The sequence below is a fragment of the Oenanthe melanoleuca genome, chromosome 5 (genome assembly GCF_029582105.1).
Source record: "Oenanthe melanoleuca isolate GR-GAL-2019-014 chromosome 5, OMel1.0, whole genome shotgun sequence".
Classification (NCBI taxonomy): Eukaryota; Metazoa; Chordata; class Aves; order Passeriformes; family Muscicapidae; genus Oenanthe; species Oenanthe melanoleuca.
In genome coordinates, this window is record NC_079339.1 from 44,693,935 (window position 1) to 44,718,212 (window position 24,278).

A 24,278-nucleotide genomic window follows, 5' to 3' on the forward strand; every position below is an offset into this window, starting at 1 on the left:
TATATAAGAAATAAAAACCAGTGTATATATAACTGAGAGATAAAGCATACACAGTTAATCTAAGCCATAACAGATTTGGTTTAGCTATGCATAATTATAGGAAACTAGCAGGTATCTAACAGTGGGAAGTAGGGAATGCAACTACCTAAGATATTGCTTTTTAAAAACTAATTTCTACATGAGTAAATTGCTTAAGTAATTTCTCCCTTTCTGTTTTATTTTCCTGTTCTTAGAACTTGAGTTACTAATAGCATTAACTGGCAAGTGCTATGATAAATTACTTGATATTCAGAAAACACTACACTCTTCTGGGATAATTACAGCTGCATACCTATTTCCTCTCAAAGCTACATTTAAGTAGGAAATTTTCAGCCTGAGAGAGAATACACAGATTTGTTTCCTGGACAATGGATTGAAATATTCATTGCCATTTCAGGCATTACTGAATAATGGCCTGTTTCAGGACTTTTCAGACGTCAGCAGTAAGGGCTGCTTTCCACAACAGCACTCTGACTGCAGAAGATAAAATAATGTTTATTCTTTTTTTTCACAGGGGAGGAAAACAATGACAAAAGCAGGAAGGCAGCAGTAATGCAGAAATCTGGAAGTGGTGATAAAGGGTAGGGAGAATGGAGAAAGTTGTATAAATAAATCTATTCTGGCCAAAATCAGGCAGGTGATAACCACAGGTATATGACACTGAAGTGTAAATCATGTTTTTGAAATTAAGGAATTAAATAAAATTTTAAATTTCATTAGGTGTGAGAAAAAATTATTTTAAATACAGAAAAGAAACCAAAGCATTTCAAACCTTTAGAACACAAGTTCACATTGTTTTTTCTGAGTGCACCATACAAACCTTAAAAAGAAGAAAGGACACTGCATTTGTTCAAAAGAATTGCTGCTGCATTCTGTAAAGTACACCTAATTAATACTGACATGTTATTGCTTCCATCTTGACATCTTGAACAGTAAGAGCTAGCCAAATAGCAAGCTGGTATAACCTCTGGCTTGAAGAAAATTTCAGTTAGTGACAAACAGTAAAAAATAGCACCTGAAAACAAGGCAGAGCTTAAAATGAGCATTGCTCAACAAAATAAAGTGAACGAATGTATGGATTAAAACATTAACTGTGCAGGGAATAATAATTTAGCTCCACAAGAAACTGTAGAGAATTTAAACAGCATTTCTCTTTGAAAAAAACTAGTTTTGTTGTTTGGCTGATTTAATTAATAAGCCCCCCAACATCTAAGAAGGGGCAGAAATAGCAGTGAGCAGGAACACGAAAACATGCTGCCCCTGCAGCCAGCTCTCTGGGGAAATAGCTCCCATCTTAGGCAATGCAACAGTGTGATCCAAGCAGTTCCATTTCCCAAGTTTAGTTGAGCAGAATACAGCTAAACCATTTTTCATTTACTCATGGATCAAGTCCCCAACATTTGGTGTTACATTGTCTTAGGCATTTCATCAGTAAGGTAAAAACCTTCCCTGTCAAACCCTCACATTTATGATTATCATTTTGTTGGCAAACAGATCTCTTTCATCACTCTTAACTGCTCCAATTTTCAAGACCTCTTGGCATCAAGACCTCCCAGTTTTCATTTTAGTAAATCTATTGAAACAGGAGTAAATCCCTGCAGACCTTAGAGATGACAGCAAAAGGAGTAAGAAATTGTTTCTTAAAAAAAAAATGGCAATTTTGCAAAAATTATGATGCCAGCCAATAAAAAGTAATTCCATTCAGATAATACACCAGACTTCTGCAGAGTCTTCATGGTCACGCTAATAGAATGTGGAGTCTGCATGAGAGACAAATGCAAAAGTCTTTTTGCAGAAACTCCAACATGCTGTGAATCAGGAAGAAGTACAACACTTCTGAAGCCACAAAACTAACCTCTCTGGTCTTTACTCTCACATTTCCCCAGTAATTTAAATTAACAAGGTTGTTTCTGTGTAGAAACAGTGGATCATAATCAAGAACAGGTTATTACAGAGACTTATGGCAAAAATATTGTATGAAGTTTTATATGAAAAATAGCAAATTTTTCAAAGTTTAGCTTTTCATCCTTCTTACCAGAGTGATGTAACATCATTAAAAGGACGGATTATAAAAGGAGAAAACTCCTATTCCCAATATGCTATTGCTGTTCACACAAATTGAGACACACTTTTTGTTTAGCTTTTTTTTTTTTTTTTTGGACAACTATAAAGACTCTCACAAATCAAAGATTCAAATTTCCAAACTATTAGCATCACGAAATTTTACTGAGTGTCAGATGTCACTCATTCTAAAATTTTAATATAACCAAACAAAAGTCCTTCCAAACTGATTTCAGCGTCAACAATTTCAAATAATTTCACTTGGAGAAACAGGCCTGGATACAGATGCTACATGCTTGAACTCATGCCATCCTTAAAACTTAGTTGATTTTTGTTGCATTTTTTACATAAAGTTACTATGATCTATACTCAGTATTTGGCCCTCAAAAGGAAAGTCACCAAAACTTATTAAATGAATATAGGCTCTAAGGTAACTTTTATGAGGTAACAGTTGCCTTTGATATTACTTCTAAGCATTGCTAGAAAGCCATATCAAATATTTTTAAAATATCAAAATAATCACAGAAAATAAGGGCTTTCATTCATAAGCCAGCTATCAGCTTACAATTGTGAATACAAATATTAGAAGCTAATGTTTCAGCTGTTGTCATAGAGGCTGATGCCTCCACATTATTTTGCTATAGCTCCCCTGCCACTGAGATCATATCTCTTTATAATGAATAGGAAAATATACACAAAGTGTTGGGATGTACAGATATTCATCTATACACATACACAAGAGTAAACATTGCAAGCTTCCTCATTAAAATACTTTCCACAATAGTCAAAAGGTCAAGAAGGATAAAGAATCTTGTACTTTCTCCTATAATTACATAGACAAGTATTTTTATAGCATATGTCTTGAATATTTGTATTTAAGCAGCATAAATCTCTCAGAATCTACTCAAAACAATCCTAGTGCAGAAAAATAGAAAAAGCCCTTAGAAACAAAATTTTAAATTATAAGAATCCTTAAAAAGGACTGTCCAATCCAATCCAATGAAATGAACAGTTACCTTTAAGCTAGGACTCAAACAGAAAATCTCATAAAAAGGAAACCTGGATTGGAAACCCAGTAATTTTCATCTCACATGCCTCTTACACAGCTAATTTCTCAGTCATTCTGAAAAGCACTGTGCACTTACAGACTATTTATTCAAGGAGCACTCAGAGGAGGGGCAAAAAGACACCCAGCAAACATGAGCTTTCATTTTCACTGAGTTGCACTGCTTTAGATTGACTGCCTGCTTCTTCAGGAAAGGGAACCTTTTGGCATTTGTCAGCAGGCTCAAATATCCTGAAATGCTGAAAAGGTGAAACAAAAAACTTTCCCTCTGCTGCCTTCCTATCTGATCTTTTGTCTCATATGTTTCCCTCAGGGATGCACAAGAAATTTCTCTGAATAATTCATAAGTACCTAGGCAGAAACCAGCTTCTACTTCTGAACAAAAAGGTTGGGTAAGAAGCTGATTTCACCTGTTCTATTCTGCTCTATCTGGAAGAAAACTGGATCAAAAGAAAATAATGTTCCTAACATAGTAAATACACAATATATACATGTATGTATCTATGAAGTACATAAAAAACCATACATTTATACTGTGGAAGGTACCTGTGTGCTTAAAGCTACACATTCATTTGAGGGCAGGACTGATTCTCTACCTTTCAAAAACCCAAGAAATTACATTAGCACAAAGGTAATCAATAAACATGCAGAATGCAGAAAACAGCTGCACTCTGCTCTGGTGTGGCCTCAAGTCCTGTGTACAGTTTTGGGCACCACAATGTAAGAAGGATATAAAGTACTGGAAGGCATCCAAAGGAGGGTAATGAGGATGGTGAAGGGCCTTGAGGGGAAGCCATGGGAAGAGCAGCTGAGATCACTTGGTCTGTTCAGCCTGGAGGAGACTGAGGGGAGACCTCACTGCAGTTACAGCTTCCAGCGAGGGTACAGGGCAGGCACTGATCTCCTCTCTCTTGTGACCAGTGACAGGATTCAGGGAATGGACTGAAGTTGTGTCAGGAGAGGTTTAGGTTAGATATCAGGAAAATCCAGAGGTGGTTGGCCACTGGAACAGCTTCCCCAGGGAAGTGGTCACAGCACCAGCCTGAGAGAGTTCAAAAAGTGTTTTAGACAATGGTCTCAGGCACATGGTGTGACTGTTGGGGTGTCCTGTGCAGAGCCAGGAGTTAGGTACCTTCCAATTTAGAATATTCTATGATTTTATGAAGTCAACTTTTACTTCAGAATACCAAAATGACTGGTCTTTCCTGTACAGTATCCAACTAGAGTATCCAACTCTTCTCTTGGACACCAGCATTACCCAATGGCATGAATATCAGACTGATGCAAATTGCTTCTTCTTCTATAGTTTCTATTAGGATTGAAGTAGTCTTATGGCCTGGAAATCCCTTTTATATCCCAACACACAAAAGACAAAATAAATGCCAGGAAAGACTGTTTCCAATGCATTTCGTAATAAGAATATAAATCCCAGACTCACAAGTTACAGGTTACCCACACCAAGTCAAGACTTCACAGTACAGTATCACCAGTTGAGAGGACACTGCTGATCAACAGGGGCTCAAGACTTACCAGCCTCTGCATGCTTTTCACATGGGTAGGACTAATGGATAAGGCCTCTTCATACCAGCGTTTGGCTTCATCAAGATTTCCACGGAGCTCAGCCACCTGACCCCTCATGTAGAGAACATAATGTGACATGGGAAAGAGATTAGCTGCTTCCTGGGTACATGCTGTGGCCTCAGCAGGCTTCCCAATTCCTATGTAGACTTCAGCTGTGGAAGGAATGTTAGGACCAATTAATGATTCTTCCTTCATTATACCATGACTAGGTGTTGTCCTATGTGCTGAGTTTCACTTTAGATAAAAACTATTTTTCTAAAAAAATTTTGCATCTTAAAAGAGAAAATTATTATCTAAATTATTTTAAATTAATTATTCTTCCAGGAAAGTTGCTTTTCTAAGTGTATCAGGAGTTACAACTTCTAAAAGGTTCTTTTAAACCTCAGAGTACTCTTTCTAGCTTGCTATTTTTTCCTAAGTCTTTAATTTTTTCATTTTTGTTTTATTTCTAAGATGTGAGCATGTGAGTATTCCAGGACTCTTTAAACCAGTTGAGTAGCTTGACACACACATAAATCTGATTGACTATAGGGGGCAAAATTTTCATTCAGTGGGTAATTAACAACTAACAATAGAAATATTTGCCTTCAGTAGCTCTTATAACACTCTTACATTCTTCAACACTGCTATTTCACAACCATGCTGGTTCATCCTAATCTCTTGCTGAAAGATGGAAAAAGAGAGGAATAAAGAGATACTAAATGCAAGAAAAAGCTGTTAAAGTTCTGGGTTGGGTGATCTTTTCATTTGTGTTGGTATAGACCAAATAAAAATAGAGCCTTAAAGTAATTGTATGACTGCATTCTCTTGTGTCACCCTGTAAAAGAGGTTTATAGATTAAGGTTTAAATCAAACTGCATCAAAATAGCAAAGTGATCTGTCACTGCTCAAGACATGTTTCTCAGTGTGCTATACAGGCCACCCATCTTTGGAATTCAAGGCTCACAGATCAGGAACTCCCACTACAGCAGTAGATTTGGGATTATACCTAAAACTCTGAATCAGACTGATATTTGAGTGCCTTTAAAGGAGTTGCTTATGAAAAAATGGCATTCAACAACTTTATCTCTGTGTTCTTCCCATGTCAGAATATTTCAAAGATATTTTTAAGAGTAGAAAGTGGCCTGAGTAGCAATTGTAGCAGCAGACCACCAGTGTGCATGGAAATCTGACTAAGTTGTGAACTAATAAGGAATCAGTAAAGTGTGTCCAGACTCCTCCTTTGTGGGCAAAACAGTAGCAGTCACTTGCATGAGTTGAATAACTAGCAACAGCAAATGACCCACAAAATTTTTTAAAAAACCAAAAAAAACCCCACCAAACAGAAAATAAATAGTGGAACAAGTTGCCACAGAAGGCTGAGAAATTATCAGCATTGTAGATGTTAAAAGTTACTGTAGATGGTCATCTGTGACAGTTTATAAATATTTAAAGTCAATGATGCCACAATGCAGGGCAGGCAACTACACTACACCCTGTTGGACCTTGCCCTGTTCTAATCTGTGTTGCTTTTGAATAGCCCAAATGAGATCACTTTTATTAATCACTGTAATTGCTTTCTTTCCAATCTTCTGGGCTTTTCATCTAAACCACCAAATCATTTACAACTGAGAGCCATCACCCTGAGACGACTTTCACACCATAAAAATGTAGATGAAAATAAGTAAATTAAAATGCTATATAAATACTAAATAAAGCATTGTCTTGTCGAAAACTTAAATGAAAAAAAAAATTATGTCACTGAAAAATGCTCTAAAAGCAGAAGAAATCATAACAACTGCTGGCTGATTTCTAAATTACATCTTTCTGATCCAGCTATCAATAAAAACAAATGCATGTTTTACATTTTTAACATTTTATACAAAAATATACTGGATTGTCATTTTCTGGTTAAAATTTTATGTAACAGTCACTTGTGATATTGCAGTTAGCTTGAGGCTTGAAACATCATAACAATACTAAATCTACTCAAGATGACTTCACATGTAGATAAACAACCCTGAATCTTTTACATTAATGAAATCAGAAGGAAAAGAACAGAATTCAGGCTCATTATCACAGCTGCAAGGGACAGGTTGCTTGATAGTACTACTGTTTCTTTCTTTGCATATGCAGCGTTATTTATTTTCTATTACAAAATTTTGTAGTTACAGGAACTCTATACGAACATCTTTTTCCATTCAATGGAATCAGTGACCTGGGATTAGCTCCGTTGGTTGGAGCTTGGTAATGCCAAGGTCACAGGTTCCATCCCCTCATGGATTATTCATGTAAGAGTTGGTTTTCATGATCCTAGTGAGTGCCTTCCAAATCAGAATCTTCTGTGACTCTGCAAGGACACCTAGATTTCCAAGTGGGAAGATACTCTAGATACTTCAGAAATGAAATTCTTCAGGGATAAGGGAGAGTGTGCTGCATTTGTTCTACAGAAGACATGACTCCACGGGTAACAGCTACGTTCTAAAACTACTGCCTTATCTTTCATAAAAGATCTTACAGAGCAACTCTAGTGCGCTTTTTATTTCTTGGCTTGTTTCAATGCCACATACATGCAGAAAATATGATCTGATAAGTGGTAACAGGTTCAGAATGAAACAAACAGATTTTGGTAAGCAATAAAGGAGAGAGCGTAGAAAAATAAATTTTACTATCACAATACCTGCATGAAGCCATATTTGAGCCAGAGTCATCCAAGGATGCAGGGGACCTTGTTTAGGGGCACTGCTTTGCAGAGAAGAAGCAACCTCAGACAATGCTTGCTCCACTCTGGAAGCTGCTATTGATGTGGCATGGACTGAACCTGTAGAAGTAATAAAAAGAATTTACCAGCACAGAAACAATGAAGGCTATATACATTGCATCAAACATTTAATTGCCACCCTTTTCATAAGAGGCTTTATCCCAAACCTACTATTTAATTTACATTTAACATTTTGGATAATTTTTTTAAAATGCCAGATAAATTTTCTTATGAAAGCTTCCATATTGGTCTGAAAGTCTACATAAAAAACACACTAAACTTTGGTAACTGTACCTGACATTTTTTTGGGTTGCTGCTATGAATACTCTCTATTAAACTTGACACTTCTTTTCTGACAATGTGCAATCTAAACAATGTGATGGTATTATATACCTTCAGGTTTCTGCATTCACTTCAATGTTAGTATTAGCTATGTCTTTCCACAGAGTGCAATTAGAGGGTTATTTTACAACTAATAACAGAACAAAAAAAAGAGAACTAAAATACACACAGCAATCATGACATGCACTATCACAAATACTGTTAAACTGCACTGAATGCAAAACTTGCCTAATCAAGAAGGTTGACTTAAAGTACCTTGTGGCAAAAAAAGTCCACAAAGTTTTTTTGCATAAAAAAATTCCCAGAGCATACTAAGGATAATTCTAACAAAATGTATCATTTCCAAGTCAGATTAGAATCTCATTGGCAAATAATACTCTTTTCAAATTAAAAAAGCTTCTATGACTAGAGAATATCTAATGGCAACTGTACTTTGGATAGTCAATTACTGCCAGCATATTTAGTCATGACTTTTTTTTTAAATCAAGACCATGAATATTTTAAACTACACTCCTTCTTGTCATCTAAGTCTCAGCAGATCTCTAGTTGTTTTATAATTACAAAATCATATACTGATTAGGTCTGATTAAAAAATAAAGGCAGTAAAATATTCCATACTGGATCAGATGATAAATTGTCTAATTCCATCACCATATCCATAATGATCAACAATGGCAGATATTACAAAAGAAAGTATTGAATCCTGGACGAGTTGAACTGCACTCCAAAAGCTCGTCCTCATCATTACAAGTTAAGAAATAAACAAAACCTTCACTCTCAATATTGCAGGTTTTCTAAGAATTTTAATGAGAAGAGATCTGTCACATGAAATAACACATTTTTAAGTGTGACAAGATAAATCAGCAAACCAGAAAGCACCAGAAATTCCTAGTACACAGATCAGTAGGAAGAGGAAGTTAGCCTGAAAGTATGCATCATAGTTCCCTTAATTGAAAGAAACAAAGGAAAAGCAGCACAGGACATAATCAGCATTTCATGTCATTAGAAACAAGGAATTGCCCTGAAAATCTGAAACAGTATCTGGAAGTAGAGCTTGGCTTCCTTTTTACTGGCTGATGAAACAACCCAAAGTCCAGCCTGCACAGCTGAACATTCACTATAGTTTTTGTGTTTCTTATTTTAAAGCTTAAATTCTGAAGAAATTAAAAAGGGAAGTCAAAGCAAGAAGCACATGGAGGGTATTATAAGAAAAATACTAGTAAGTGTACCAAAAAAAAGCACTAGTCATGAGTAACCCTCTTCTTGTCTGACAGCCTTTTCTTAAAGCACATCACTGCAGCCTGGCACTGTTTAGCCTTCCAGGGACTAACAGCAAAATCACCTCTCCAGAACAATTTGTAAAGAAAAGGTGCAATTCACTGCCACAAAGGAGATCATCTAACCCCTTCCTTCAGAAAAACAAGTATGCAATTTAGTATTAAACAGGGCCTATATTTTCTATTATTTAAAGCAAGAACTCTGGCTCCTAGCCAGGCCAAAAGTAATTTCATATAGAAAGTGTACTGTTAGATTTTAAGCCTCCAGTACTTAACCATAAAGCACATAAGATAATATAGTATTAAAACTTTTTTTACATAAATTTATTTATAAAAAAACTATACTGCAATAAGATTCTTACAAATTTTTGTTCCATCTGTATTAAAATTTTACAGAGTGAATACTGAGTGCTTCCTACCCTGGAGAGGTACAGCGTGCCATAAAAAGAAAAAATTAAATTATTTCTAAAATTTTTTTAAATGGTATTATTCAAATTGCTTATATTTCCTCTTTAGCAAAAAGGTATCCCTTACCATATTGCAGCAATTAGCTCTCTGCAGATCACACAGACATATACAAAGCAATGGTCAATCAGGCATCTTTCAGGGACATTGCACTCATGCTAATACTCTAACCCATAAACCCCTAAATACTTCTTTACTACTGCCACCATTAGCTGTCATCTCATTTCTGGCTCTTTCTGTTAAAACAGATTTACTAAACTTTTCATTTCATAAACTAAAAATCACTTCAAGATGTTGCATACTAAAAAGTTTTTCTTACCTTCCTTCAAATTTTAATCAAGTATTTTCATATTAGAATTAACTTATATGTATCTTTGTCCTAACAGGTTCAGATCTTTATTATTCACATGACAATTCTGAAACATGCAGTAATTTCAACTACAACTGGTAAAGATACAAAGTGGCTTGTGAGAAACTGAGGGTAACGAGTAGATCTAACAAGTAGGTCTTAGTGTCTCCTTGAGGTTTTATAGATCCTATGCAACCAGTTTATTTGGAGGTTCCCTGTTGGTTTTGTTACCAGCTCTGCTCTCTCATCTTGGTCTTATTTGCATTTGCCTTTCTTTGGTCTGAGGTCAGGACCCACACCAAACACAAACATATCCTCACTTTCACTTACTATTTACTGTGTTGTAGCTTCCTTCAAATGCTCAGATAGAGTTGCAGCAATTTCCCATTTAAAATTTTACTGTATCTTTCACGCACAAAAATACCTTTGTTCTTCCCAGACAATTTCTATACCTGCTGTTATAACATGACACTTAAGACTCAAGAAAAAATTCCCTCCAAATACCACAAGCAGCAAAGTGTATTTATTTTGAAATGGAAATCATGAGGCCTGGAAAATCAATATATCACCAATTCAGACCCTGGATACTTACTTTCATTTGTTTAGCTTTGTTCTGTTTATACTAAAAAGGCCAAGTGTGAAACAGGGATTGTCTTTGCAAGACCTAGAATTCACTACTTAAATTGATTAACATCTGGAATTACAATCACATTGCAAAGTGTGACAGAAGGTCTTAACCATGACAAAATGTTCCTAAACCAAAAAGGTATAACCTACTCAAGTTTCCTATTGGAACTTGCCCAGAATCCAATTTCTACTTATCATACTAACATTCTATCTGCAACAACCATGCTGCAGATTGAACATTTCAATTCAATCTCAAATAGAAAACCTGCCAAGCCTTGAACAAAGATAATTTACCTAAGAAGTTCATCTCACAGAAACCTTTCTTTTCCAAGTCACACCTACAATTAAACTTTTGTGAATAAAGAATTCAGTTTGTTCTCTTCAAGCTTTTCTTAAACGTTACAAGAGAGTCCACATGAACTCATCCATTAATACCATTTATAAATACCATACACCCTATATAAATGAGTGTGTTATGTCTTCTTCAGTTCTTTCCTTGGTTATTTCCACATAAATTCTTCACAATGCAGTATAATGGACATAGACTCCACGTATTAGTTTATCAGGACCTAGAAGGCATGACAGCTTGGAGAAAAACAAAATCACTTCGCTATGTACATTGATTTCCCTTCTGAAAATGAGTAATAGAATGGACTGTCATCCTTCATGGAACATGGTCATATCAACTCACAAAATCACTATGACAGGATTTCTTTTTATTCCATAAAAGAGAATGTTATTCAATAGTTTTACATTCATCCCATTTTAAACATTTCAATATTGACATAAAGGAAAAAATGCTTTAACTACAATGCTCATGCAGGAGAAGAGGAAAACCTCCATGACTCAACTTTACATGCACACAAAGAGCTGGAAGTAAGAACATTAGTGGCATGACACACAGAGAACTCTTAGAAAAGCAATTACATAATACAAAGAGGCAGCACCTTCTGCAGGACTAATATGCCCCTGAAGTGATTCATTTGATATGACAGATTGGCAGATTTAGCCAAAATTCACTATTTTTCTCATTTAAAATTCATTAGGAGTCTGAGATAACCTTTCACAGTCACAAATTACCAAGCTATCTTATCTTTAAGCTGTGCATGGAGATGATAGTAGCAGGTAAGGATAGCATCATTTATGAAGCATCCTCTAGCTCTTTTTCAAAGATATTCTGTGCTTAGTCACTGTCAAACGTGTTGGGTTATGTATCATCTTACTTTTCTTTCCTTCACCTTCCTACACTACCCCCAAAAAAATCTATAGAAAGGTAATCAATGGAAAAAAAAATACAATTGAATTCTATGAACACAGCCTTATAAGGTAACTGGTTAGAGAAAGAGCGTATTATTTAATGTCTCAATTAAAACAGCAGTTTTTTTATTGATATATGTTCTTCATTCTTTCTTATTTAGCTTGCTTTCATAATTTCATTATTTCAAAGTGTATTCTTAATTTATTTTACAAGCAAAAGTTGTACCACAAAAGAAAGCAATAGCTTATTACGAGTCATGACAGTAGTTGCAATACTGTACTCTGGATCAGGGTACTTCTTTAGGAACAGCAGTGGTATAATACAGTGTACTGGCAGATGGCCAGTGTGTTACACAAGACCTGCCTAATATATCTTTATTTGCAGTCCTCTAGAAATGAATACTGCCTCTTTAATTATTAAATGCAAGTGTTAGTTGAGTGCATTCAGGTCTCATAAGATTACAGCCCTTAGGGTGACTGAATGGGCAAAGAGCATCAGCCTTGCTTTACATACTATCAAGCTTCAACTACTGATGGACAAAACATGTACGTCTTGTGGGAAAGGAAAGGTGATTTTAGCTCTTCAGGAATTAACAGAACTGCACAGTGAATACTACTTACAAACTGAAAAAAGAGAGTAAACCCCATGAAAGTAAGCATCTGATGGATTGCCTTTGGATAGATCAAATCACAAATTAAAATCCGAAGTAAGAAGAAAAAGAATGTTATATAGATATATAAAAGCCAAAAATTTTAAGAAAGCCAAAGGATTTCTGATAACCTTCAAACTGTAAATCAGGTTTACTGGAATTCAAAAAATAAAAAAATTAAATAAGATGCTACATCTCTAAAATCACATTCCTGTTCAACACACATTGGAAGTCAAGTCAATAACACAAAATGTCCTTGGCTTTTTTCACTAGAAAAAAAACTGAATTGAGAAAGATACAGAACATGAGATTTTTCAGCCGCTGAAATTATATTAACATACTATAGGCATCTAGGGAAACTGCTCCTTACTCAAACAGCTTTAACTTTCATTAATTATTGACATCATACAAAGGACTCCAATATCTTTTTTTATTCTTTTTATGGTTCTGCTACTTCTCATGCACATGGTAGAAGTTCCTTTCCCTGAGGATACAGTAGCTTGGAAATGGAAAACTTGGGCTTCCCATAATGGAATCTGTGCTTTGGCTTCATCATTCTTTCAGTTTGCCTCCATTCTTGAGTAAGTTATTACTAAATTACAGCTTTGCAAAGAACAAGTACTTTAATGTTAACTGGGATGTACTGTTCATAGAATAGGTCTGAAGAAGTTCAACTCCATGACACACAAACCTGTAATAGCAGCCAATCAGCTATTCAAACACTTAAAAAAAGTCAGACTTCAGTTCCTGTAGGACACAGGTTTCCTGGCACTTCCAGTTCTATATGAGCCAGTGTTTTCCAAACACTGGTCTTATGTCAGCTATTTAACAAGTGAATTTTGCTCATACACAAAGATTTCTTTTCTATGTTTTGCTTGGAATAAATATATTTAACATGAAATCAGTCTAAAGACTAGGTGTCAAAATTAATTTCTTAAGATCAGATTACAGTAAATTCAGTGACAAAAAACCCGCTATATATAAAGGTGCGAGTGAAGGACAATTTAAGAGAAATTAAAGGAGTTAAAAGCAAATGGCTGAAAAACTTTTTTATTTTACCCTGTCACCTGAACTACTCCAGCAGCATTAGTGCCCATTTTGTATTCAAACAGCATGGAGATTGATTTTACAGCTGATTTAAATTGGCATCATGTCAGTTAACAGAAAGGCTCTAGAAGCAGCAGAATGCTGATTTTCACTCTTATGCCTCCTCCAAATCACTCCAATAGGCCCTAGCTGCATCACTGATATTTAGGCAATGGTTCCCTTCATGTGAATTTTCAGGAAATGTTTTCAATGTAATAAGTTGAAGGCTTTCTGAAATTAAGTTATTAGAAACTGTCCAGATCAAAGGCAATTCTGGGGCAGGGACAGTCTTGTTAGGCAAAATATGCCAGCACTGGAAATAATTTACATCAGTAAATGCTACAAAGCAGCTTTGACTGATAATCCCTTTCACTGAACACCTATAATGCTCTATATAACACTCATAACCTATATAACCATATAACCTATAACACTCATGAGAACAGAGTATTAAATATGTCTGTAGCTTTACATCTTTTGGGATGAATAAAACAGTCTTCTCTGATGAAACTCTTCAAATCCTTGCAGTATTTAATGAAAAGCAGCTGAAAGGCCAGATTTCACTGACACTGTTGAAACAATCTATTCAACCATGGTTTATCAGCTATGAAGATTATCAGAAAAATACAGCACAAACACGCTCATCAGGAATAGAAAGCCAATTTACAGTGAGTAGGTGAACAGGGCTCAGGAACTTGGTCACAGTATGGAGAGGCTGCATGGGGCCAGACAAAGGTATCTGGTTTAGGATGAGGATGAGGAAGATGAGAAGATACAAACAGTTGGAGAGGAGACTCTGTTCTTGAGAGAGAGGATGAGGAAGTATCAGAGGCTAAAAAGCGAAACAAAGAGAATGGTAAGGGGGTGTGGGGGGGGACAGGAAAGAAAAAAGATCCAACAGGGTTTAATGGACTCATGGATGCCCAAAACGCAAAGCATTTGTTTCACTATTCAGTAAGACCAAAATGGCTCCTACATAAAATAAATATCACTTCTTAAAGCAACAAGAAAAAAAAAAAATACCTCTTTATCTGCTCTCCTTTCATACTAAATTAGATTTAAAAAGCAAATATTTTTTTCCCTATGCTCCAATGCATAAATTAAGAAAAGATATTTAAGGGAAAATAAAGGTCAAAATCTAAAACTCGGATAGTATTGTTTTTTCCTATGAAAAACTCAGCAGACTGCAACCAAACTGAACTGAAAGTTTTAAAAAAGATTGATCACAATTTTTCTTAAGCAAATAGCCAATGAGTCTGTAGAGATTTGCATATTTTTGTCTGTCTTTGGATATGAAATGTGTCTATCTCCCTGTGAGACTGATTGATTCATCCAAGCTCTTTTTTTCCCCCTCTACATTTATTTCCTTCATTGATACATCCAAATATGACTGCATGCCTGTCATGGCAAGCCAACTGAAACAGAGACAAACTTAAAGTAAATTTGACATATTTATTGATCAGGACATTAGTATCAACAGTCTAGAGCCTTGTAAGAAATCCACAATACACTCATTTGATACTTTAAAGGCTACACAAATTTAAACTTGAATCATTTAATCATTATAGGATTGGTAAGAGCTCCATGTAAAGCAAGTTTTCAATGCTTTTTTTTTTAAAGGTCAGCTTCTGCTTAATTGATACATTTAAAAATAAGAATTACACCCATTGCACCTGGATTTTTTTTTTAAGGACTTTACATAAACTTCAAATTGAAATTCAGCTCTCATGTCTTTGTACTTAGATGACTGAATTCAGACTAGACAGGCAAAGTGGATCATTATCATAGATGGCAAGTAAAGTTATGAAGGGGAAGATTTCCAAATGTTCACATGTATCCAGACATAAAAATGTATTCATAAAGTAGCATTACATGAGGTAGTTTAAAGAGGAGGGGAGAAAACATTTCTATCCTGAGAGGATTTTCAGGTTTCGTCCATTTTCAAAACTTTCTTGCATTTTAACACTTGTTTACTTATTTGCCAAATTCTTTCTGCATTTCTAAACACTGTGGAGTTCAGGTAAGCCCTTTCAGCCCTACAAAGGTCTAACATCTTGACCAGCTATTGTTTCTATCCTCTACCTGTTGTGAATAATATTTTATTGACAGTCTGCTTAAGCTTTCTCAAACACTGTGACAAGCTTGACTGCTTTCATTCTTGTAGTACCATAATATTTTAAATTCTGCAAAATGTTTACATAATACTCTGATGAAGAATTCTGGACAAAGAGTGAATGTGGAGCTTTTTTATATACACAATTACATAGATTCAGTAGATAACAAAGTTTTACTCCTTGCCAGAAATTGAGTACTGGTACTGCAACAAGGTTTCTTCCACTAAAATAAACAATTAACAATACCCCACCAACAAACAAAATCAACTCCAACTCCCAATTAAAAAAAAGAAAACATAGGGGACATCTATCCACTGATCCTCCACAATTACTTTTTACACGATAAATAATCTAAAACAGATCCCCATATTTTTAATTTTCCATCTTGTTCTCCTTGACAATAGAGTTAAATTCTGACAATACAGCTGAGATTCAGAAAAAATACAATTTGGACCTGCTAGAAAAATCAGAATGTATGCAGGGATTCTATTTGCATCAGGATATTGGCTGCAGGATTTGAATCTGGGGCAAGCTTCTTGAAAAGCTCACTGTTTTGAATGAGGGTTCATCATTACTTAAAAGCATTGAGGAATATGCAGTCTTTAAAGTGCACCATCCACTGTGCTCTCAAGTATGGCAGATATAAAATAGGACACCCTGAAGGTATAAATCAAGAGTTCTGTGTCCCCACTGGAAAAGAAACAAACAAAAAACCACCACTAACCACAAAAAACCTTCCACAACACCCATCCCCAACAAGAACTTTTTTGAAGGTGTAAAATTTTATCTATAGCCATGTCTATCTATATACATAGGAAACCTATAAAAAGTAGTTATGTTCTTAAAAATGAAACAATCAGCTAGACTAGAATACAGAATGATCACCACACCATGATATAATGCTATCTTATCCCTTTTAATTATAGGAATACAAGAAGACAGAAGATTCCATGTTAATTATGCCATATCATATTGCTATTCTTTGAAATCAAGTGACCTGATCTTTGCAATCAAAATTGCTTGCACTATAGCAAGCACAGAACACTACTTTAAATTCAAAATTGAGTGAATTCAATACAATGGAATTTTAACTTTCAGAAGTTAAATAGCTAATTGGATTTTTTTCTCTACTGCAATATTCTGATATTAGACATATGGCACACATTTCAATGTGTCTTAATTTACGGGTCAAGTGCACTCAAATTCATGGGCCGGCAAATTTTCCCATAAGCTGTTTGTGTCAAACAGTGATTGAGCAGAAATACACCCTTGAACATTCTGCCATTTTAAAACTCAGAAAAAAGAAAACTCTCATTATTTAGAACACAAGTAAGATACAGTAAAAATTTTTTAAATTAGCAGCATCATGATAATTCCTTCTGCAATCTCTGCAGAATGCATGGCTCATGTGCTTTTGATTGCATAACTTTTAAGGTATATTAGTTTGCATTTGGGATAACTGAATATATTAACACAGGCAAATTATGTTGTCAGTATTTACTGACAAGTAATAATTTTAGCTTTTATGCAGCATACCTGTGCACTAAAATTTTTTACATGTATATCAAAATATCACAGTATGTATGATTTACAACAAATAAATTTTGCTTATAACGTCAAAGTATATCCACATTAAATTATATTTTAATATATATCTGAGATTTTAATTCACTAAAAACAAAGTCTTTTATTTTTTTGAGATTAAAAGTTCTCTGAATTTTTTAAATTTATCTTTTAAACAAAAATGTAAAAATACCAAACAAACGAAAAAGCACAGGACTTTGGCAAGTAGGCTAATTCAGCATACTAATTTTTAGCCCTTGCATAAGGAAATACTACTAAACTCAGCAAGATCCATACCATAAATATTTTAATTTACAGAGAACATGGTCAGCAAGTACTTCATAAATGAAAAAGAAGAAAAAGAAATCTTATATCACAATCTCTATTTCTATTTACATGACAACAATGAAAATACAACATCATATTGCAAAATCAAAAAAACAACTAATGCAAAATCTAGCAATGGCCAGATCATTTAACCTATTTTATTGTTCACATGCAGTTCTTACCTGTTTCAGGATCACTGAAATCTGGTAATGTAATTGTATTAAGCTGTCGTCTATCAGCAATAGCTCTGTCTAACAAGCTGCTCCCACGTCCAGAATCACTGTAATGAAGTACAGAAATTGTAAGCTATTAAAATACAAAATTATATACTGATACATAAGTTGCATGCTGCCCTACTCCCACAAAGGTTCTTGCTATAAAAGTTACTGCTATGACCAAATTTAGTACCAAGCACCACTAACCACTCACAGAGCATTAAGCCAGTTGCATTAAAACAGAATTAAGCTGAACAAAATTAAATCCTTATTTACTTCAGCAATCCTGTTTTCATAATTAATACAACCAAAAAGGGAATAGTAGCTTTTAATTCAATTCATAACTAACACCTCTACAGAAAGAATCTATTGTACCTTGAATATTTATATGATATTGGGTGCAGGTTTCACAGAAAGTCGAGAAGGCAAGTGTAAATTTGAAAATCCACACTTTCTCCACTCTTCAGAAACACTAAAGCCAGGACAGCTAATATTAGGTAAAGATATTATAAACGGCTATTTTGGTTTTGTGTTTTGCTTTTTTTTTTCAATATATGCACATATACATATTAACTGCCTAATGTTAAACTTGATTCTAACAGCATAGCAGAAACATTTTGAACACTTCTAGCATCTCAGGAGCCTAAGCAGTAGCAGTGATTTTTACTAATTGCACCTGTGGGCAAATGCACTTAACTTCTACTTCAGCAGTAAATCAGTATCTGCCCCTCAGGCTTCTTTTTAATATGCTTGCTGGAAAACTAACATGCTCCTAGAACTAATATTAAAGATTCAGCAGAAGAACAGGGACTGAAGAACTAAGTGTTTTTTCTCCTAAGATGAGGCAAGCATTGAGACACCTTGTCAGTGAAGTGTAAGGAAGCACATATGGGCATTCCTTCTTTAACATTCTATGGTTAATACAGTAATTTCATTTTTAGGATTGTTAAGTCTGGTACTATTCATTATCAATAAATATTTTATTAAAAACCTCATTTAAAAAAACCAAACCACCCCAAAAACTGTAAAGTAATTAAACTTAAAGCAGTTGAACTGTTAGCGCAACTTAACAGTGCTATCTTTTGTCTGATTCTCCCTGAAGAGAAAGAACTGTAGGCAAATCCTATTTTAAAGTAAAGCCTGAGAAACTTTAATCCAAACTGCAAGCCTGGAATTCAGCAAATCTCTCCATTTGCCTTAATTTTACAACTGCCTCCTTCTGAATTTAGATTGAACAAAGGGCAAGAAGTCTCCCAACAGTTCTTAATAGTTGCAAAAGTCAGCGAAACAACATTCCCTCTTCTTACAGCTGTTACTAAAATGGTAGAATTAAAATTTTGCATTACCCTGACATTACTGCATTATTTCCTTATAAAACGACACCATTATAGAAATCCACAGGAAACAGAAGGGAACTTTCTGGGCCATGCACTATCAGCTATACTTGTTACATCACTTAGTGTAAATTTTCTGTGGTAATCACTTCCTCAATCCACATGCAACCACATGCCAAATCTTGCTGACAAGTAGAGCCAGACCTCCCCTCAGTATCTTCTAAGCACAGCACTGGCACTGTGGCTTGTTCCTTTTTCAAATGCAAACTATGAAGTGGAAAAGAATTCAACTATTTTCTAATACATTTTAAGCAGTAGGCTAAAGGCAAACATTTAAACCTTCCAAGCCTTGCATCACAAAATAATTTTAAAATTCATATTAACCATCTAATGAGAAAAAACTTTGCACATCAAGACAAAAGTTCCATGTTGGCTGAACAAAGGTAATTCACAGTATTGCATTTGGCCCTTTTTAAGTTATCACTAAGCATTTGTGATTTATTTTTATTATAAAAATATTATTAAGGACACTGAACCCATGTTCCCACAAAATCTGATCCATTGCAGAAGAAATATTTATTATAAACCACAGCTTATCAAGAAGCTTATCCCATTGGGAAAACAATACCAAATTAGTTTTCAGTCTAAATCATAATAGAAAAATATATTTCAAATAAGTATAAAAGATATTTAAATTTTTGAAAAATAACATTATAAAAAGGTTTAAAATTATTAAAAGACCTCTTATTACTGGAGTAAAGAAATCCTTTTTTAAAGGCTTCAATTATTTCTAGTGGGAGACATAATTTTCAAATGGTGTTTTGCAACAAAATGAAGCCTGTGTTAAAACTACAAAGACTTAAAAATTAAAGTTTTCACAAAATGCTACATCATCATTCTTCGGTATGAGAGGAGTGCAGCCGGGTGAATAGAACTTCCAGTCACATTTCAGGTCTCAGTGATAACAGTTATTCCTGGATAGGAGTTGGATGGATTTGGACTACCATGATACAATATATAGTTACTCAGTCATTATATTTCACACAGACCAGCCAAAGAAAGACCGCAACTCAGTATCCTTATTCACTGCTTGATGTAACTCTGAACATGTGATTTGGGAAACCTGCATCCTTCCGTCATGACACTTAGCCACAGTTCCTGTGTATTCCATTCTGAATTTGATCTTAATGCACCATCATAACTTCAATAAAAGACTTATTTAGATGTCAAGATTTTAAAAATCAGTATTTAAAAAAAAATCAGATGAAAAGTAGTCCTCACTAATTTTTCCACTTAGATGCTCTTGAAGGAGAATGGTGCCAAGGAGTTATCAACCACTGCTGTTTGAAGCTGACACAGCCAAGAGAACTTCTCACAGTCCCTGCTGATGTCTGAAGGAGGCATTAATGTGTGTTTAGCTCTTACACAAGAACAACAACTCAGTAATGACAAGTTATGATTAGAGCCCTGACATGTGTAAAGGATATAACAGCAGAGATGGAAGGTGAAAAGTTGTGTTGGAGTACATGCAGAGCCAGTCTGAAATTAGGCTTGCACAGAAACTGTAGCTATTCTGCAAAGTGCAGCATTCTGATACTAAACTCCTAACCCTGCCTTCCCACACACACAGCCAGCTAACTAAAATAAAACACCACCCACTACGTTAGGAGAGAAATTTTCTCCCTGACCCCTACTCCTCATTCAGTGACTTTGAATTGAAAAGATTCAGTTCAAACCTTTCTGGTTGCCAACACACTTGCTTTCTGTAACCTGACTGGTGCTTCCTGCTCCACAATGCAGCGCCAGGGTTTCTCAATATGCTGTGACTGACTCAGGTGCCCCCCCAGGCTTTTCCTGCTACACCCTCCAAACTTTGCTGCTCTGAATGCTCACTAGCTGCCTAAGCAGAGAAGCAGTTTTCCCTCTTTTGCCATTAGGTCAACTCTTTCAAGCTTCTTAAAGAAATGCATGGGTTTACATGGCTGGAATCTAAGTATAGCAAAAACTGAATGTCCATCATACTGCTACACAGGTATCTGATGCCACTTGGAACAAAGCTCTTCTGCTGTAGCATCTCTTTTTCAGAAGCTGTCAACCCTTCAAAAAACCAGATAGCAGGAAATTCTGCTTGTCTCCTTCTCCAGGTGTTTGATAAACATGTTGAATACTAGCAGCATGGATTTCTGCTAAGTAGCCTTCTCATTTGTTTCACAGCTTATCTAAATATATATGGCAAAGGACCTTCACAAAAGCATTTTGGAAACCCAAATGACTATAACAAATGTATATGTTAATGCCTTTGAAGAACCTAAATAGGTTCATAAGGAAAACCTCCCTTTAAAAAAACAGCAAGTACATAATTTCTATCCATGTGATCCCTGATGCTTCTACGGCTCTAATAAATGTCTTGTCCTCTTTCATATTATTTAGTGAAAGCCCTTGGACTAAATTCCTACTACAGCAATCTCTCCACTAGCCAACATAAAAGACTAAAACCCTGATCAGGAAACAAAACAAGACCATACCAGTACACTGAGAGCTGAGTAACTCAAGTCATCCAATCTGTGTAACCAGTCTTTATCATTGCAAAATTTAGTAGCTTTGGCATTCCTTTCTCCATAGAATCCTGGGTAGTTCCACATGACCATCAGCTGGTGTCTTTGAACATCAGTCTCCAGATTTCCAGAGGATTCATTTGTTTATATGAAATATCAAAACAAATAAGTGCAGGACTGGTGACGTAATATTGCCCTGAAAAGCTATTGAGCAAGGTAGTGAGCAGCCCAGCACTCCACAGCATCTTACCTTGGGTTAGTTAGGTTGTAGCAGGATTTCCAAATCTGGAGCATGTGTTTACAGGTAAGGAGTGCTTCATCTGGGCCTCTGCACAAGGACTCTAATTTTACTTTTGTAAACAGTAATCTAGTGAAAAGGAAAGAGAAGTCAAAAGAGATTCAAGAAAAACATTTTTTAAGACAGCATCACACAAAACTGGAGAAAACATAACTTCAAATACAATAATAATTTAAGTTTAATTAAGTAATTGCAATAAATACCTAATGACATCAAAGTAACAGGGCCTTTTATAAGATGCCTTTTTCAACTGCACAGAAGCAATAGTTAATAGAATTATTTTTAATTTTAAAAAAAAGTTATAAGACAATGTAGCTTATTGAAATTAGCACACCACAGGATTCCACAAAAATTTAAAGAATATAAATACAATGTAACAATAAAGGAGCTAGTCCATTGGTAGGCATATTTATAGGAGTCACAGCACCTAGGAACAGATAATACACTAGAAAAAATACTAATTTAAAAGTAATTTTTTTTAGTAAAATCACAGATTAAAGAGCACAAAGCAGGAGGAGAGCATGTATATAAAACTGTTAGCCTACTTCCTGTTTTAAAACCCAGGTGTACTTTGGCATTTTATTCCACTGCAACCTCCATCATACTAAGTGAAAAATTTATATGATTGCTCATATGGTTTGCGTGGGAAGACTGAGAAGGGTGTAAAGGGGGGGTATGTGTGAAAGCTCAGAAGTTCTTATCCCAAAGACAAACTTGGAGGCTGCTAATAGTAACTGAAAAGTGCAGAGAGTTTTCTCAAGAATAAGAAATTACATCTAGTGACAGTAGTTAAATTTTCAGCATTGCACTGAACATCCTCAGCAGAAACTACACAGCATGTAAATGTAAAAATTTATCACACAACCTTAAGTGTACAACATGTGCATCGTGGGACTGAGGAAGAAACAAAAGGCAGTTTGCTGTGTTAGTTTAAGAAAATGAGCACCTGCCAGGTACATCAGGTCTATATGAAGTCTCACTTGATACCTTGTTAGAATGTAGAGAATCACTTTGTAATGCAGAGTAGTTATACTAGTTTAACTTTCTTCCTATCAGCAAATTGGATTTGAGTATACAGGGAACTATATGGATAATTTAAAGTTGTATTTCATTTGACAGAGATGTCCTCTCTAGATACTCATGTAACAGTGGCTATCACTGCAAGAAAAACATGTCCAGGTCTGTCCATAATCTTACTGAAGAGAGAAGGAAATACGACAAATAACATCCTCCTTCCTTCAAACTCCTCTCATCTAGTCTACCCTTAACACATGCCTCACCCAAACAGCAAGACATAGGCATCAAAATTTGAAACCAAAATCAGAGGAATCTATCTCATACAATCCCTTTACTGCTTCTCTGTATGTAAGATAGTACATTTGACAGTTTGAAGAGCCTTTAGAAGTTCAATGTCTTAAAATTTATGATCATAAAGCATTTTACAAAAGTTACAATTCTGAACAATCAATTCTGAAGCGCTGAATTTGCAAGTCATTCTAGAGTCAATAATCATAAGATATACTTTATTATGTACAGTTTACAGAAAGACTGAGTTTCCATTAACAGTATTCAAACATTTAAGAGTTTTAGGGATTTTGTAGGAGAGGGAAGGCACAGGGTCAGCAAAATGCTAAGATTCAGCAAGCAAAATTTAAAAGGAAAAATGGAGCAGGGAAAAGAAAGGAAGGGGATTTGGTTATTAAGGAATTAGTTAAAACCACATGTACAATATAACTGGAGTCGGTGCAACAAAAATGTTGGAGCCTGGGCTACTGGTGCAGGATTCAAAGTCAAGACAACAGAAGAAGAATGTAAGAATGAAAGCAACACATCAGTTTAGTACAAGTTGCAACATCGTTCTTGTTTCTTGTGCATTATTGCAGCCAACAGGAATGGGTGTTCACACATTTTCCAAAATACAAACAGCAAACAAGATACATGATGGAAAAATATTCACAATTCTAATAAAGAAAGGCTAGTAAAAGGTATCTAATAAAGTGCACTGGTATGGGATTATCCACACTAAAGCAAAAATAATCTTATGAGTAGAAAAGGTTGCATTTATAAAGCCACATAGAGCAGTTTCCCTGGATCCAAGAAATATTTGGGCTATAAATCTTAAAAGAACTAAGACACCTCAGAAAACTGAAATGTGATGTTAATAATAAATGAAAACCTGCCAACTACACATACATGATAAATGGGGGAAGAAGGGAAGAGGAAGGAGGCAAAAGAAAGGAGGAAAACCATGTGACAAATAGGTCTCTCATATTAACTTAATTTTATCAAGTTCCCTTGAAAAATGGCTGGAGGTATAAGCAGCTCAAGGACA

The 24,278-nt window shown here is 35.2% G+C and overlaps 1 protein-coding gene across 6 annotated transcripts in view; it reads right to left on the reverse strand.

The window, feature by feature from the left end:
* Positions 1 to 24,278, reverse strand: part of TTC7B (tetratricopeptide repeat domain 7B) — a 120,848-nt gene that overhangs the window by 22,212 nt on the left and 74,358 nt on the right. For 5 of the 6 annotated variants that reach the window (XM_056493172.1, XM_056493173.1, XM_056493175.1 and 2 more), the window contains 4 exons: positions 21,899 to 22,015; positions 17,727 to 17,824; positions 7,407 to 7,547; positions 4,697 to 4,899 (listed from right to left, as the gene is read on the reverse strand). In XM_056493172.1, the coding sequence (XP_056349147.1) occupies positions 4,697 to 4,899; positions 7,407 to 7,547; positions 17,727 to 17,824; positions 21,899 to 22,015 (559 nt within the window). Of the gene's footprint in view, positions 1 to 4,696; positions 4,900 to 7,406; positions 7,548 to 12,425; positions 12,477 to 14,207; positions 14,373 to 17,726; positions 17,825 to 21,898; positions 22,016 to 24,278 lie in introns of all 6 variants that reach the window. The other variant, XM_056493177.1, reaches the window with a different exon arrangement.